Raw genomic sequence first — 15,808 nt, forward strand, 5'->3', positions numbered from 1 at the left:
TGCGTAGCTGCGTCAGCATGCGTCGGCTGCAAAGGAACAAGTAATGGGTTTATTCCATGCTGAAAAGAGAAGAAAGAAAACACATTGTTTTGGCTGTGGAGCCTTCTTCGGGTGACACACTTCGGGTGACACACCCGAAGAAGGCTCCACAGCCAAAACATCTTCTCTTTTCAGCATGGAATAAACCTATTACATGTGCCGTCACTATTATATAGTTTGGCTCTTGAAGGAAATGCTGATATTAAGATTATAGCATAACATTCCAATTTTAAATAAACATTTTCCAACTTCTTTTTCTCTGAGATGGTGGTGCTATGCTCTTCCTCAGGTTAAACAGTAAAGAATAAAACAGATTAAGCACTGAAGGCTGCCACTGTCCTCCATTTGTCTTCAAGATGATTTTAACCTAATCTTACAATATATGAGCTTCATTATTTTGGACAGAAATCTACAAAGTCCGATCCCAAGTTTTGTTCAGAACTTCAGAACAACAAAAGCTGAAACAACAGGATATTATTTTTAGATCATTTCTTTTCCTTATGCAAATGTATCCTTAATTTTGATCTCCATATTTTGAATTTCAATTATTTCTCAGCACAGAAATAGTGGTTGATTTTAATACAATTATAATTGTATTATAATTGAGTTTTGATTTAAGAAGAAAACTGAGAACTACTTTATAACACTACTATATTTACGATGCATTTCTGGGCAATGTTCTCAGACCTGTATAGCGTTCCTGGGACCAGGAGTGTCCTTCCCTATTGTGAAATGTATGGTAATATTCCGCTTTCACCACTAATTCAAGGGACGCCTGATATGCTAGCTGGAAAAAGCCTTGCCTACAGTGATCAGCTGCTTTTTCCAGTGGGGACATACCTGTGTTAGATGAAGCAAAGCCTGGTAAAGAGGGACTGCCCACCCCTGGCAGCAGGACTGGGGGTATACCCTGCAATGTGGGGTAGGCGGAAGAGAGGTTCAGAGCCTGCAGGGGTGGGTTGTCAAACATCCCTTGCTGCTGCAGGGCTTGTTGCTGTGCTAGTCCCAGAACTTCATTGGCTTTCTTAATGCGGTCTAGTTCCTGTTGAGCCATCAGCTGACGGACAGTAGCAGGGTCAAAGTATTCTTTTTCCTTGTCCAGCTGGCTCCCAATAGTGTCCTTCACCTTGGAGATGTGTTGCTGGGAAAAGATATGGTCTCGCACTGAGAGTCGTGCACTGTACTTAATGCCACACAATGTGCATTCGGTTTTAGGTCCCTCATAAGATGTTTGGTTGATACCAAAGTGCTTGGCCATGCTCAGCTTGGCTTTCTTCTCCTTGGCCCGAGCATTCTGGAACCATACCTGCACGACCCTCTTTGGAAGTCCAATATCATTGCCAAGCACCTCACATTCCAGCATGGTGGGCGTCCTGTAGTCATTGAAACAGGACTTGAGCACCTTCAGCTGGAGGTTAGTCATCTGCGTACGGAAGCGCTTTTGGCCTGGCCGGTCTCCACTGTCCATACTCTTGCTTCCTGAAGCCCCAGGGCTTGGAGAGCAGGGATCTGCCAGACTGGATGTCTCGCTGTAGTCCACCATTGTTTCATTTTCATAATCCTTGGCATAATAACTAGTTGCGGGGCTTACAAGCCCTGAAGACATCTGGTCATCATTCTCTATAGAAGGAGCAGTTCCCGCAGATTTTGGCAGGAGGTCGGCAGTGTTGTGAGAGTGCTTTGCATCTGCACTATCATTGTCAGCATTGGCCTCATCACCAGTAGTTGTATCTGTGATGGCTGTGTTTACAGAGGAACAGTCATCATTGTCCAGCTTGTTCGGGTCATAGCTTAAATTGACAGAAGACATGGTTGGGCTTTCAAAATCCTCCATGCCCTCAACCTTGATAGAAGATGGGCTCAACAGGGCCCGGGGAGAGAGATCCATAGTTTTGCTCACTGGTGACAGAGAGGAACAATGTCCATCGCTGTTTGATGGAGGAAGTTGTGAGAAGTTGGAACCATCCAGGGGATCCATTTTTAGTTGGAAAGGTTCCTGGTCTGGTAGCATGCTGGACAGAGAGAGGTTGTAACCAGCACGCTTTGCTTCGTGCCAGTGACGTGACCGGATGTGTGCCTCCAGGGCTGTCTTTGCCTTAAAGAGGGCACGACAGAAAGGGCAGCGACGGTGTGCTTGAGCAGGGCCCACAGCTCGGAACTGACCTTTCCTTTCTCTGGCCCTTGTGTTCTGAAACCAGACCTGTACCACCCTCTTCTTGAGACCCACCTCATGGGCAATGTGATCAAGCATCTTGCGGGTGGGGTTGGAGTCGAGCAGGTACTTCTGGTACAGGATCTCAAGCTGCTCTGGTGTGATGGTAGTTCGGAGACGCTTGTCTCTCTGCGGCTCTTCTCCACTGTTTCCACTGTCATTCTCCCCTGGACTGGCACCTGCTTTTTCCTCAATTTTTCTCTTCAGGGAGTTCATCGTAGAAGTAGGTGTGGACGGTGATGTGGCAGAGCTGGTGGGGATTTGGGGTAGAGCTCCTGACAGAAGCTGGCTGGCAAGAAGGGGATTATTAGGATCAAACAGCATGAAGGACATGTCCATAGGGCGGTCAATGAACTGTGGATGGATAAACTGGTTTTGTACTGTGAGGAAGTGAAGCTGCTGGTGTTCCTGCCAGTGCTCAAAAGAAGGGAAAGCCAGCTTACACTGGTCACACTGGTAAGGGATCATCTGTTGGGACATGGTTCCAAGTTGCTGCTGCTGCTGTGAAGTAGAGGCCAGGAGAGGGTTGAGTGCCATGTGGGAACCTTGTGAAGGAGTAGGGCTGGCTTGGGATATGGCAGGACCTCCCTGCAGCTGCTGCTGGTGCTGCTGGGAAGGGGAAGGGGTGGAAAGCTGGGGAGTCTTTGGGGCTACCTGGGCTTTTTCCTCTTGTGGCTGTTGCTGTTGCTGCTGATCTGCTTGTGGTTGCTGGGGCGTCTCTGGCTTAGAAAGCCCCTGGGTGTCCTGTGGCTGAAGCTGGGATGATGGCTCACCTAAGTGTTTTGCCTTCTCATCAAACGAATTCTGTCTGGTGACAGGAGAAGCCTCTTCTTTTTCAGAGGAAGTCATATGGGCAAATGCTGAGGTTGATGGAGGCAGAGGGCAGAGACTGGAGGAAGAGGGCATGGGAGTGTTACAGGAGGAACCAGATGGGGTGTGGTATTCATGAAGAGCATCCATGGAGTCCTCATTTTGACTGTCATACTGCCCTTCCTCATCCTCATCCTTGTAGCACAGTTTCTTTTGGTGCTTGATTAGATCAAAGATGCGCTGGAAGACCAGGCTGCATTTCTTGCACTGGTAGTTCAAATTACTGGTACGGATATAACGGTCATTGGAGAGCTCTCGCCTCTCACCCTCCTTGACTCCATCTCCCTGGTTCTCATAGTTTTTTCGAGCTTTTTGACGAGCATTCTGGAACCACACTACAATAACTCGTGTAGGCAGATTCAGCAGGTTAGAGAGCTGCTCAAATTCATCATCTTTAGGGTAGGCATTAGCATCAAAGAAATCCTGAAGCACCCTTAGCTGGTAGTCAGTGAACCTTGTTCTTGAAGATCTTTTGCTTCCATAATACTCTGGTTTTGGGGGCTCAGGTGAGGGGGGTTTAGAATCAAGTTTAGTATCCTCCAGTGTAGTGACAGGTGGGTTGTTGAAGTTGTAAGGTGAATCTTTGTTGCGTTGGCGCTCTTTAAAAAGGGTGTTACGGAACCAGTGCTTAATAACTTTTTGGGGCAGCCCCGACTTGTCAGCCATCTCTTTGATCTGATCTTCATTTGGGGAGTTGTTGATGTCAAAATACTGCCGCAGGACTCTCAGTTGGTCATCTGTTATGCGGGTCCGGGGCCTTTTATTCTGCTGCTGCTGCTGGAGCATGGCTGGGGTGAGCTGCTGTTGGTAGAGCTGAGCAAGGTCAGCGCCCAGCGGCTCCACAGATGGAAGCTGGCTGGGGATTTGAGTGGGCAAAGACTGGAGAGACATGGGCTGCATCATCAGTGGAGAGAAGATTGGGAGCTCCATCGGCATGGGAAGTTGAGCCATGGGAACAGGAGGCTGTGGGGTAGGAATAGCAGGAGGCGTGAGTGGAGGGGCAGAGGTAGGGATATTTGGTGCAGGAGCTGGCTGAGGTGGGGGTGGAGGAGGGGGAGGCGGAGGGGGAGGTGGGGGAGCTGTTTCAGGTGTCTGGGGTCTCAGAGGGTAAAGCTTGTCATATTGCTCCCGGTATTCCTTGGCAAACCTCTCTAAGGAACGGAAAGGAAAGAAAGCCTGATGCACATGCTCTTGATGGCTCTTCAATATCAAGATGTTGGAAAACAGTTTGCCACAAGCCTCACACTCCAACTTTTCCAGTCCTTCACTTGGGTCCACCAGTCTGCTGATGCCACCTTGCCCACTCTGTCCTACGACACCTCCTGGCCTTTTCTGAACTTTCTGCTTATTCTCATTGTATTGGATCACCAACTCAAACCCAAAGTTCTCCAGGAGTGCCTTGGTAGCATTGCCTCGAGCATCTGATGCAATTCTTGGAGGCGGAAATCCAGGCTCGGAGCTCCCAGCACCTTGCATTGTCTGCTGGTCTTTCTTATCTTTAGCTTTCATTATATCCATTGTTCCCTCTCTGCAAATGAGACCTGCATCTTCTGTCTTCTCATTAGCCTCCTTATCTCTCTGCCCTTCTCTCTCCTTCTCATTTGGAACAAGGGGTTTTGTTTTTTTCTCTACCTGATGGAGCAGGGATGCATTCTGTTGAAGCAAAGCCATCTGCCCCTGTACTTGCGACTGCTGTTGGTGCTGCTGTTGGTGTTGCTGTTGCTGCAGTTGTTGATGGTGCATGAGTTGCTGTTGCAGGCAGGTCTGCTGTGCCTGCTGCGCAGAGTGCTTCAGGTCCTCTAACAAGGAAGAGGAGGAAGAGGAGGAGCCAGCCAGACTGAGGGTGGAGCTGCTCACTGGCAGGTTGATCTCTGGGTTAAGCTGGAACTCTGCTCCAGGGATATAGAAAGGAAAGAGCAACTGCTGCTGCTGAAGTGGGAGAAGAGCCTCTGTGGTCATAGGGAAGTGCTGGAGAAGTGCTGGGTTGAAAAGCTGGGACTGGAGAAGAGCAGCTTGTTGTTGGAGCTCTTGCTGGAGCTGGGCCTGAGCTTGAGCTTGAGCCTGGGCAAGCTGTTGCTGTTGCTGCTGCTGTTGCTGCTGCAGTTGCTGTTGTTGTCCTCTGGAGGACAGCATGTCTGCCAATTTCTTCTTCTTTGCTTCCTTGGTGTCTGATGGAGAAGGCAGGCCAGTGGTTGAGTTCCCATGGTTATCTATGCTATGAGGCTGTGGTAACTGATTTCCTCCCAGCAAGCTTTGCACAGTTTGAGCTCCAGCTGAGGAATTGGTGCTAGTGGTGCTTGTTGTGTTGGTAGCAGAATTAGGACTTGGTGTAGAGGTGCCTACTGAGGACATAACACCACTTCCAGGAACACCACTTGCACTAATGGTGCTACTGCTACCCCCTGCTGCTTCCAGCTTGGCTGCCCGGGCTTTGGTCTGGTGGAGGACAGATCGCATGTGAATTTCCAGAGTGGAGCTCTGACTATAGGCTACATTGCAGGTGCTGCACTTGAAAGGCTTGTTGTCTGGACTGCTTGTGGGCTCAGGCTGACCAGTGGTGGACTCTTGCAGGGCTCTCTTCACCTTATGCAAGTGGGAGACAGAGTTGTAGTGTACAAGAAGAATGTTCTTTTGGGTAAAGGACTCCTTACACACCGTGCATTTGAAAGGCCGGGATGGATCCAGAAACTTCTCCATGGTGAAGTTGGGGCCCTTCCGAAAAGGCAGGGCCCGCTTAGGTTCTGATCCCGAGTCCTCCTGTACTGAACCGGAGTCACTACCAGCCGGGCTTTGCTTTTCCTCTGGGTCACTCTCCTCTCCTTCCTTTTCATCTTCACCCAGAGCTCCCTGGTCTTCACCCAATGAAGGATCACCCATGACCATCAGGTCCCCATTCATAAGCAAGCCCCCATAAAGCTGCTGGATGTCAGCCTCACTCAGTTCAAGGTGACTGGTCTCTAGGTGTTTCTTCAAGGCCTGCAGGGTTCTAAAGTTACGCTGACAGAGGCAGCACATGGTGGCTGCTCTAATGACATGATATTGGGAATGCAACTGCAGCTTCTCCACAGTCTTGAATGCTAAGCTACACTGGTTGCAGCGGTACTTGTATACATGTCGGTCAGAGACAGGCAGCTGTGGCCTCTTGTTGTGGACCTCATTGAAATGCATCTGGAGAGCATTGGAGGTCTTGAAGACCTGGTTGCAACCTTTTTTCCAGCACAGGAACCCAGCAGTTTCTTCCTTTGATGAAGCCTGGTCTTCCAGAGGTGACTTACGGGCTTCAGGAGTTTCTGAAGGTAGAGGGGCTCCCTTCTCAGGTTCAGCCTCTGAGGTTTCTGCTAAACAATAAAAAAAATCACATGAATTACAGTGGTTCCCACACAGGTAGTGCAGGAGCACAGCGGGTTGACAAGATGGTGGCATTATCTGAACTTGCTGTGCTCTTGCAATAGATACTTGCAACAGAATTTAAATTTCTACTGACTAAAACTTTGTCTAAAACATTTTAAATGGCTTGTTCTTTCTGTAGCTAAGATTTTTTTTTAACTGACATTATACATTTCCCGCCAGGATATCACGTCAAAGCAAGATGAGGGTAGCTGCTAAATAACTACGAAGCAGGAGATCCTATACTTCACACCCAGATGAGGTCTCTTGAACTAACCTGGTAGCTTCTTTGTGTCATCAGCACTGGAATTGGCTGCAGTCTGTGCTGCAGTGTGTCCTTCTCTCTCTGGGCCAGTCACAGGTATGAACATGCTCGTTGGTAACACCTCTGATGCAGTCACCTGTAATACAAAACACAAGAGAGTCCCATATTAACTGTTACACTATGTAGAACAATGTAGTAGGGCCTGCTAATTTCTTGTTGACATTTATTATGTGTACGAGTTTGGTATTTTTTTTCTTTCTTTTTCTTTAACAGGTCTTAATTAAATCTGTCATCTGCTTGGTAATGACATGCTGCAAGAACAAGCAATCAAAGCAGGAAAAAAGAGCAACCATACACTCAGCCTATTTATCCTCAGCTTTGGTGGATTTATTATGTGAGATACATTTTTACATTTCATTACAGTCTCCTTTCAAAATAAAGCCTTGACAAGATGCTAAACATTTTATTAAGAGCAGCACGTTGTGACTGGTATATATCAGAATATGATCTGTAAATTGAATTATGAATGAAAAAATCTCAATACAGAAATTATCTTTATTTTCCTACTCTGTTATATTATATTCCTTTCTACAGGACCTTGGCCTTTTCTCTTCTTCATAATAGTACAGCTTTTCTTTTTCGTGACAGCTTTGGGTTTTCCAGTATCCTGTGAAACAGCACAGTTCGAGTGTTAGTGACTGAGGCTGCACAGCAGGTGTGTGGGTTTCTGGATGTTGACAAGATATTTCTCTCAACACTTGACCACTTGAAAAATGTGAAGCTCGTTTGGTTTATCTAGGAATAAATCTTTTAAGAAACACACGCGCGTACTAAAATAATCGTATTATTTTTACTGTATTTACCATCTTGGAATTTACACTTTGATCATTGCCGGTGTTTTGTCATGCGCCTGGAAAGTTCTGCTGCAGCCAATTAGTGAGATGGGTTGAAAGACCTATCTTGGCTAACTGAAAAAGCTTATTAGGGTGCCTAATTAAATCATTCTTCCTCGTAAAGAGTGCATCCCGTTCCTGTTGAAGGAAGCACTGCAGAAGCATGTCATCATAATGTACAGGCATGGTGCCGAAATTCACCCCCCAGACAAACTGGAGTGGGAAGAGGAAAGAGACCTCAGTAACATCTAAACATAGCATCTGACAGTCATGCTTAAATAATATAGCTCGTTAAACAAGTGGGAGCGAGCAGACACTCAGAATGTTGCTCATGTTAAACCTCTTTTGAGGACAGAAAGAGAGAAAGACTGAGGAGGAGACCAACCCAGAGAAACAGACAAATAAGGACAGTGGGTATTATGTATTTTGCCGCTGTAACTAATTTCATTTTTCAATTTTTTTTTTAATTGGAAGATTTCAAGGAGCAATGAATATTGATTAGAAAAGTGAGAGAAGCACAGCCAGGTTTTCTTTGCACTCGAAAGGTTGAAGTCAATCATGTGTGAATGACAGCACAGCCACCCCCCACCCCCCCCACAACTCTGCTATCCCCCGCCCCCACCTCTCCCCTCTTTCTACCCCCCCCCCCCCCCACAGAAAGAAAGACAACAATTCATCAAGAGCTCTCATTAGTGGGCTCCTATTTAACAATAATCAGTGATTGAGATTCGAAGAGGCTGGGAGATGAGGCGCTGTCGGATTCACCTTCCTTCAATTAACTCCTGAAACAGAATAATCAGCTTCACTCCCCACTCTGCATTTCAATTCACAGCATCTCTCCGTATCATCCTCCCCCCCCCCCCCGCCCCTCCCATCTTTCCCTTCTCTCCCTCTCTGCCTCTCTTCCTCTGCAAATGAAAGCAAATACAGAGACTCCATCTTGCTATCTAAACCCCAACCATCTTCCTTCCCTCATGCCATCTTCCACGATCTGTTGCTACTTTTTCCTTAATAGCACTCGTTTGTATCATGATCTCTTCTAGCATCCACATCAAGTGCTCCCCCAGAAAAAAAAAAAGCTATTCTTTTCCCACTTAGGGGCTGAGATTCGTCTTTCAGATTCAGCCAAAGCATGTTGTCTAATTTCCAGCACATTTCTTACTATGTCATTTTTTTCTGAGAATGCCCTGCATCAAATATTTCTCTAAAGCTAAATCCTTGAAAATGGTTAAGGCCTTTTTGGTAATGGGCACTAATTAGATTTCATTTTGTCTTTCAACATATATACTGAATGATATTTCTTTTTCAGTTATTTCACGCAGATTATTCAGAGATGCAATTCAAACCAGTCGTGTGATTCCGTTGTTACGCAATATGCAGACAGGTGAAATACTGCACTAGCCATGCTGAGGCTATTTTTTAGGAGAAGAAGGGACATCCTGGGTTGTACTACGACATAGTTACACACAGGGATCCTGCATTTAGGGCTAGGCTATAGGCTCGTGTTTGGGCTGCCCCCATTTCAACCACAAAAATGAGCAACACTCTCCGTCTCCCACTGTGTCAGAGCTGCCTTGAGTCCTGCTAATTAACTGACAGCCAGGACACCTCACCAAACAAAGCAAACCAGGAAGACACAAGTCCAGGCTGCAAATCTGCAGCGAGTAGCTTCCAGCTTCTGAAGATGGAGCCCCTTTCCTGTCACAGCAGTTGGGTGAGGTTGAGGGTTAAGCGAAACAATAAATGCTCTTTATTCCATCACCATGCAATTAGTCTAATCAGGAAAAATATAGGAAAGAAAGCCAGCGCTTCTTTTTTTCAGACTAAAAGTGGTAAATTAATGCAACTAGCATGGAAAGTTACAAAAACAAAAACACCAGTGATTTACATTACAAAGTGGACTGTTTCTAGACAACTGCTTCATTAGGCAACGAGAGGCAAGCACCAAGAGTATCCCAAGGTCACTTTTAATTTAGACCGCCTAATTGGCAAACATAGTTCAAAATGGCTATCATCTAGCCAGACTCAGAATTAATGAAGCACAATTATTTTCATTACCCCTATCTCAGACAGACAGAAAATGAGACGTAGAGAGTGAAGGAGTGAGAGAGCAGGCGTGCAAGAGAGAGGTGGGGAGAGAGAGAGAGGGGAGAGAAAGCACATCTTTATGCACAGTCGGCAAGAAATAAAAGTCACCTATTTCAGAATTCATTAGGCTCGTCTGCTAGAGACACGCGAAAGGATAGAGTACCTTTCAATTTATTTCCACTTGTTATAAAAAAAGGAGCTGGTTTTAATGCGCATTATATTAGCTCTGCTCCTCTCTCCTGCCTTTTTGAAAAGCTCAGTGCATTACCTCTATAAAAGAAAAAAATATTGCTGCCTTACATACTAATGTGTATTTCTTTTCTGCTTGTGGTATAGCCACAGTAGGATGACTAGCAAAGCTGTCCTGAAAGGCGCTATATCAAATAAAGGTTATGATTAAGCTCACTAATTGTACCAGCATTATTTAGACTGGAGGGTTCTAGAAAGATGTATATGTGAATTAATTTATTAAATGGCAAAACAGGCCTGGATTTATATATTCTTTTTCCAATTAAGAAGGCCTCCTTATTAGAGAAACTTGAGACGCAATCAAAGCACAGAAGAGGAGGAAAAATAGAAAGATGATGCAAGAATTGCAGAAAAATAAGAAACAATTTCATGAATACCAAAGAAAAACGAAATAAACATATTTCTGCAAGTTATTTTTCTGAGAACAAGACTTCAACAAATTCATTCCAGGATCACTGAACGCTCCAAACAAAATTCCTGCATTCTGTAAACTTGGAGCCCTCTCCTGTTTATGCAAAACTCATTTTGTGCACACAAATTTGGCCACAAACACAAAACTGGATCATAAACAGACCTGAAGAGTCTGAAGAGGGAAAATGTGAAATGCATGTGTACATCTAATGAATTGAAGACTTATTATGTTGTTCAGGGAGCATAAACCAGAATAAGCCAGACGTAAAATGTGTTAGCCGGTTTGGGAAAAGTGCTTTTTTAATGGAAATTACTTGCCCTTTCATTTAATGATATTCAATAATTTCATTTATACATCTAAAAACACTTCGCATACAGGATAAAAGTCTGCCACCTACTGGTCCACCAAAATCACTGACAGCTGAGCCTCTCTCACTTTCTGAGAGCTAGGAGATCAGACTACCAGGCTGTAGCACTGATGTCAAAGCACCTCAACACATACCGTCAATACTCCTCACACAACCAGATCAAACAGAGGTTCAATGGTTAAGTTTAATGTTGAATATTTGAAAAATGAAGAAAGTTTCGGCTATTATTCCTCAACACTTCTATTTATTAAAAGGATGAAGAGATTATTACAAAAAAGGAAAAAAACAGCATTTCAAAAATTATAGTCTCCACAAAACTTTGTTTTGATTTTGGTCTACATATTAACACCGATTTTTTAGAGGATGAAACGGGTTCATTAAATTTAAATTATTAAATTAAATAATTATTATTACATTTATTAAATTGTCATGTTCTGGGATTTGCTGGACATCAGACTGCAATACTCCTGACAAAGCAGTTACATCCCCCTTTGAGGTAAAACAAGAAATACCTCATAATAATATCCGACTTACAATGAGTTGCCAAAAGGCCTGGAGATATTTCACCATTAACACTTTTCTTTGTGTTTTGAATAAGTACAGTATGTTTGCCTTAAAGGTTATCAGTTAGGGAGAAGAGGAGAGATGAGCCCCCTTTCACTGTTCTCAAGCCAAGTGAGCAAAAGTGTGATTCATCTCCAGACCGCAGTGAACCTGTGCTGAGAGTCTAGGCCAATATGTGATGCTCCCACTGCTGTTCGTGTCTGCTTACTGACAATGACCGGGAGCGGGTTTCACTGACGCGAAACAGGAAGGATATTCCTCTTTTTGACACTAGTCTGGACTAAATCATACACATCCTCTGCAAATAAAGACAGACAAAAAGGAATAACTATGGAAATGACTCTAGTAGTTCGCACAAATGAACGACTATTAAAACAATCCACAATAAAGCAAAAAGGTTTATGTGCATTAAAATATAAAGATAAATATGGGTTTGCAGAAAAAAAGTGTGCTAATGTATGCCAACACGTATGGATGTTTCTTTTAGATCAGTATGTCTATGACTGCCAAATGCTTTACATATCTCAAGGGGGATGAAAGTTTGGAATAATCCTCTAAAGTTACCCTTCCCACTGTTTGTTCATGCATTCACTTAAAGGCTTCACACACATCAAAAACTTCTCTTTAAATGTCAAATGACAATAAATGTCTTCTGTGATAATAATTTATGTAAAAGGCATTGCAAGGGCCATATTCAGGTAGTAATCTGACAAAATCACTCAGTGACATTTCACTCTGCAAAAAAGAGATCAATGGTACTTTATCTTTAAAACCCAATCTATTTCAGAAGTTTTAGCTTAACATTTGTTTTTGGGTTAAGACTGCGTTGACAACTGAAAAATATATGGATGCATTGCATTGCACATACATAAATCTGGAAAGTCCTAACTTTGTAACTAATGTCCCCTAACTCGGGACATTTACTTTCTGGGTTTCTGAAAAACCACCAACATGTCAATATGAAAACGTACAGTATGATTAGATAATGACCTGTTTGTTTACTCAGGTTTTAGAAACCAGAAATTATTGGACTTTGCAGAGAACTAAAGCCACTCATGTCACACTATTAGTCTGTGCGAGTTTTTATTTCGTTCTATCAACGTGACACGTTTCAAGGACATCCTTCAGAAATTCCCCACGTTCTGCCTCCGGTCTCACTGTCCTTCTGTATTAAACCCCTTCCTCACAGGATCTATACCACATACCCTGAGCAAGGAGGGGTCTATTTAACAGCCTCACAAGTCTCATTATCCTTGTTGTACTTCATTGGTGAAACAATATTGCACCACCAGACAAACAAAATGCTATTTATTTTATTATTTTTTCCAGAGCAACCCAACATCTCTATGCATGATGATCCTGTATTTACTTATTTACACAATTACGTGTAATATAAAAATCTTAGATTGTTCTGACTTTGATATATCAAAACTCCACGTTTCAAACATTTTTTTCAAAACTAATTTCACAATTACACTGAGATCTAGGAAATAAAGAAGTAAATTAAACTAAAAAACTAAAATTAATATTAGTGCAACCTATCAGTCTAAAAAGTCTTTAATGATGGTTTAAAGGTTTTATCTGTCATTTCTGGTTGATCAAATATCTGATGCCACTTTCAGACACTTAGAAGGAAAGGCTTCATGCAGAAAACACAAACTAAACTATCAAATTCATCACTATTTGAGTTTGTTTTTTTTTGCTAAATGTGGTCAGTTTTGATGCACAGTTTAAATCTCTAACTCGTGACTGCAAAATTAGGATAAAAATGAAGGGTGGCTGTTCTTAAAAAATGTCACGTTACAGGCACAAAACAAATTAATCTTTTAATTTTAACCATAAACATTAAAAATTTTAAACAAATAAGTCCATATTTCGGAAAACGTGGCCTAGATGGTTTAATGAATACATTAAAAAACCAAAAGGAAGAGAGTGCTCTACAGGTTGTGTGAAATAGCCCTTAATGCAGGAAAATAATTTAACACACTAAAACCAAAACTGGAAAAACCCATTAAATTTGCCAAGAGGGAGACTGTAAAGAATATAGCAACAGAGGCGAAAAACAATGAAAATCATTTTCTTGAGCACTACAACAGCAGAAGAGTAATTTGTGACATAAAAGGAGTTTAATAATAGAAGATGATCATGATATTGTAAAAACGTTATATGAATTTCTCACAGTTTTTAAAACAGAAGATGCCAAATACATACCCCATGTTACAGAAGGGGCCCCAGCAGCACTGGGTAATTTCGGATCAACCAATGCTGAGGTTCTGTACTATTCTAAGAAATTTAAAACTCAGTAATAGTATTTTCCCAGTCATACTTAAAGAAATGAAGGGTACTATTCACAGATCCCTAGAATTATTTCAGCCCTCACTCACAATGGTTGCAGTACCTACAGATCAGAGAACTGCAGATATAGTATAACACTGAGTAGGTAGGCAGGTGGGCCCACTAGGTTTTGACCTCCTCCTGAACTTCTGTTTGAAATTCCATAAATAGAACAAGTCTATACCAGGAAACTATAAACCAAACGGTCTAACTTCTGTTGCTGGGAAAGCTATGGAAGCTACCGAGCTAAATAAGAAGCCTGAAGCCTTTGCAGGCTACCCATGCTGACGCAGCTACCCACCTGAACCAAGGTTATACAGACACGTTGGGGGAGCAACACCTCTTTAGTGTAGAACAAAGGGGACTGAGAGGAGATTTGATCTAGTCTATAAAACCACATCTAGACTTGGTCAGGCACGGGGACTCTTTCACAGGTAGTAGCAAAACACATATACAAGGTGGGGAGCAAAAAGAGGATTCATCCGGGAAGGTGAAAGGGAAACACGTCTTTACACAAACAGTTCTGGGCACCCGGAGCAGGCCTGCCAGCTCTGTGGCTCCGGGGGCCAAACTCGGGGCCCTTTTAGAAATCGGGAGATTCAATTTCAGATTCTACTCGACTACCAAACAAGCGAGACGAGCCGAGCGGCCTCCTGTCATTCCCAGCCTTTCTTCGTGAGCTCGGCAGGTGCGCGACTCCCCCAGTGGAGATCTCGGCGAGCGGGGCAGTGAGACTCACCGTGGCGATGAGCTTTTCCACGCAGTCGGGCGCCACGCTGTGGAGGTGGGTGAGGTGGAACTGCAGGTGGATCTTGTTGTTGAGCATGTCCTGGCACAGCGGACAGCGGAACATGGGCTGGACAGAGTGCTGAGTCATCACGTGCATTCTAATGCGGTTCACGTCCGTGTTGCTGTACTTGCAGTAGGGGCACTGGTACATCTGTCGGACGCAAAAGAGCAAGAGTCAAAAAAGGGGGGGGGGGGTCCGGTCGGCACCCCCTGCCGCGCCGGCCGGGCGGGGAACTCCCTCTCCGAGCAGACGGGAAGGGTGGGCCACCAGCACAAAGACCGAAGATTGCGGCTGAGAATCAGGCCTCCCTGGCAAGATACTTCAAAGAGTTGTTGTCTGTCAAACGTTCTATTGATTTTCCACCTTTTGCGCAATTAACAATGCAACCACAGCGAAAAAAATAATAAAGCAAAAAGGCTACACAGTGATGCAGAATGCATAGCAGACGTACTGTATTCAAATGTAGTAAAACGCTTAGCTTAGCACTTTTTTAATGAATGCCTTGCTGTTTAATATTCCATAAGGTACACAAAGAGTTTTTTTTTATTGTTGATAGCCTGATAGGTGGTCAGCGTAGCTAGTCTACTGCTCCAGTGTTACAAAATAAAGAGAAAACTATTATCTGTAAAAAAAGGTTCGTCCATTGTGTGTCTTATTTCGGACATGAGCTAAAACGAACCTCAACTGGAAATCAAAACTTGTAATAATCTAACTTCTTAAGAGGCAGGCTAATACATACATTACATCACTGAATGGTGTTGATTTCTCTTATGTGCTTATTAAGATCAGTGGTAGACATGGACTTCGCTGTAGGGTCTTCCCTGGGTGGTCTCACCTGCTCGGCAGCGCCCTTGTCAGCTGTCCTTGGACGCTTAGAGGAAAGGGGAGCCTCTGTTACCCCAGACCTTGATGAAGGTCTTTTGGAGGGGAGTGAGGAATCTGTCTGATCCTTCTCCGCCTGGCTGGATACTGCTGCAGAAGTGACAAGGAGAGGGCAATTCAAAACCAGGCACACACATGGAAGTCAGCACATCAGTCGATCAATACATTCCCTGCAAGTTAGGACTTTAAACAAAATTGTTATAAGAAGAGATCATATTTACTGAGAGTCAGGTATAGAAACTTTTAATCAACATAGCCTCCTACCTTCTTCTATCTTTATCACACAAATGTAAAAGAAGTAAAAGAAAAGGCTTTCGAGTTCAACACTATTGCTTTGACTGGCTGCCTTTCTTGATGTCTGATCAACAAGATATCAGACACTTTAAGACAACTAATCAAGACATTAGCTTGCCAAGCTCCGTTTTCTTAAGTTTGACTCAGTTCTCTTTGACTGTT

The 15,808-nt window shown here is 43.8% G+C and overlaps 1 protein-coding gene across 9 annotated transcripts in view; it reads right to left on the reverse strand.

Moving 5' to 3' along the window:
* zfhx3b (zinc finger homeobox 3b) overlaps positions 1-15,808 on the reverse strand; it is a 371,071-nt gene that overhangs the window by 6,924 nt on the left and 348,339 nt on the right. For 3 of the 9 annotated variants that reach the window (XM_088614170.1, XM_088614168.1, XM_088614171.1), the window contains 4 exons: positions 15,306-15,445; positions 14,420-14,620; positions 6,786-6,909; positions 880-6,459 (listed from right to left, as the gene is read on the reverse strand). In XM_088614170.1, the coding sequence (XP_088470296.1) occupies positions 880-6,459; positions 6,786-6,909; positions 14,420-14,620; positions 15,306-15,445 (6,045 nt within the window). The remainder of the gene's footprint in view (positions 1-879; positions 6,460-6,785; positions 6,910-14,419; positions 14,621-15,305; positions 15,446-15,808) is intronic. The other 6 variants (XM_088614175.1, XM_088614172.1, XM_088614174.1 and 3 more) reach the window with 5 other exon arrangements.

This window comes from Lepisosteus platostomus, chromosome 20 (assembly GCF_059453375.1).
Source record: "Lepisosteus platostomus isolate fLepPlt1 chromosome 20, fLepPlt1.hap1, whole genome shotgun sequence".
Taxonomy (NCBI): domain Eukaryota; kingdom Metazoa; phylum Chordata; class Actinopteri; order Semionotiformes; family Lepisosteidae; genus Lepisosteus; species Lepisosteus platostomus.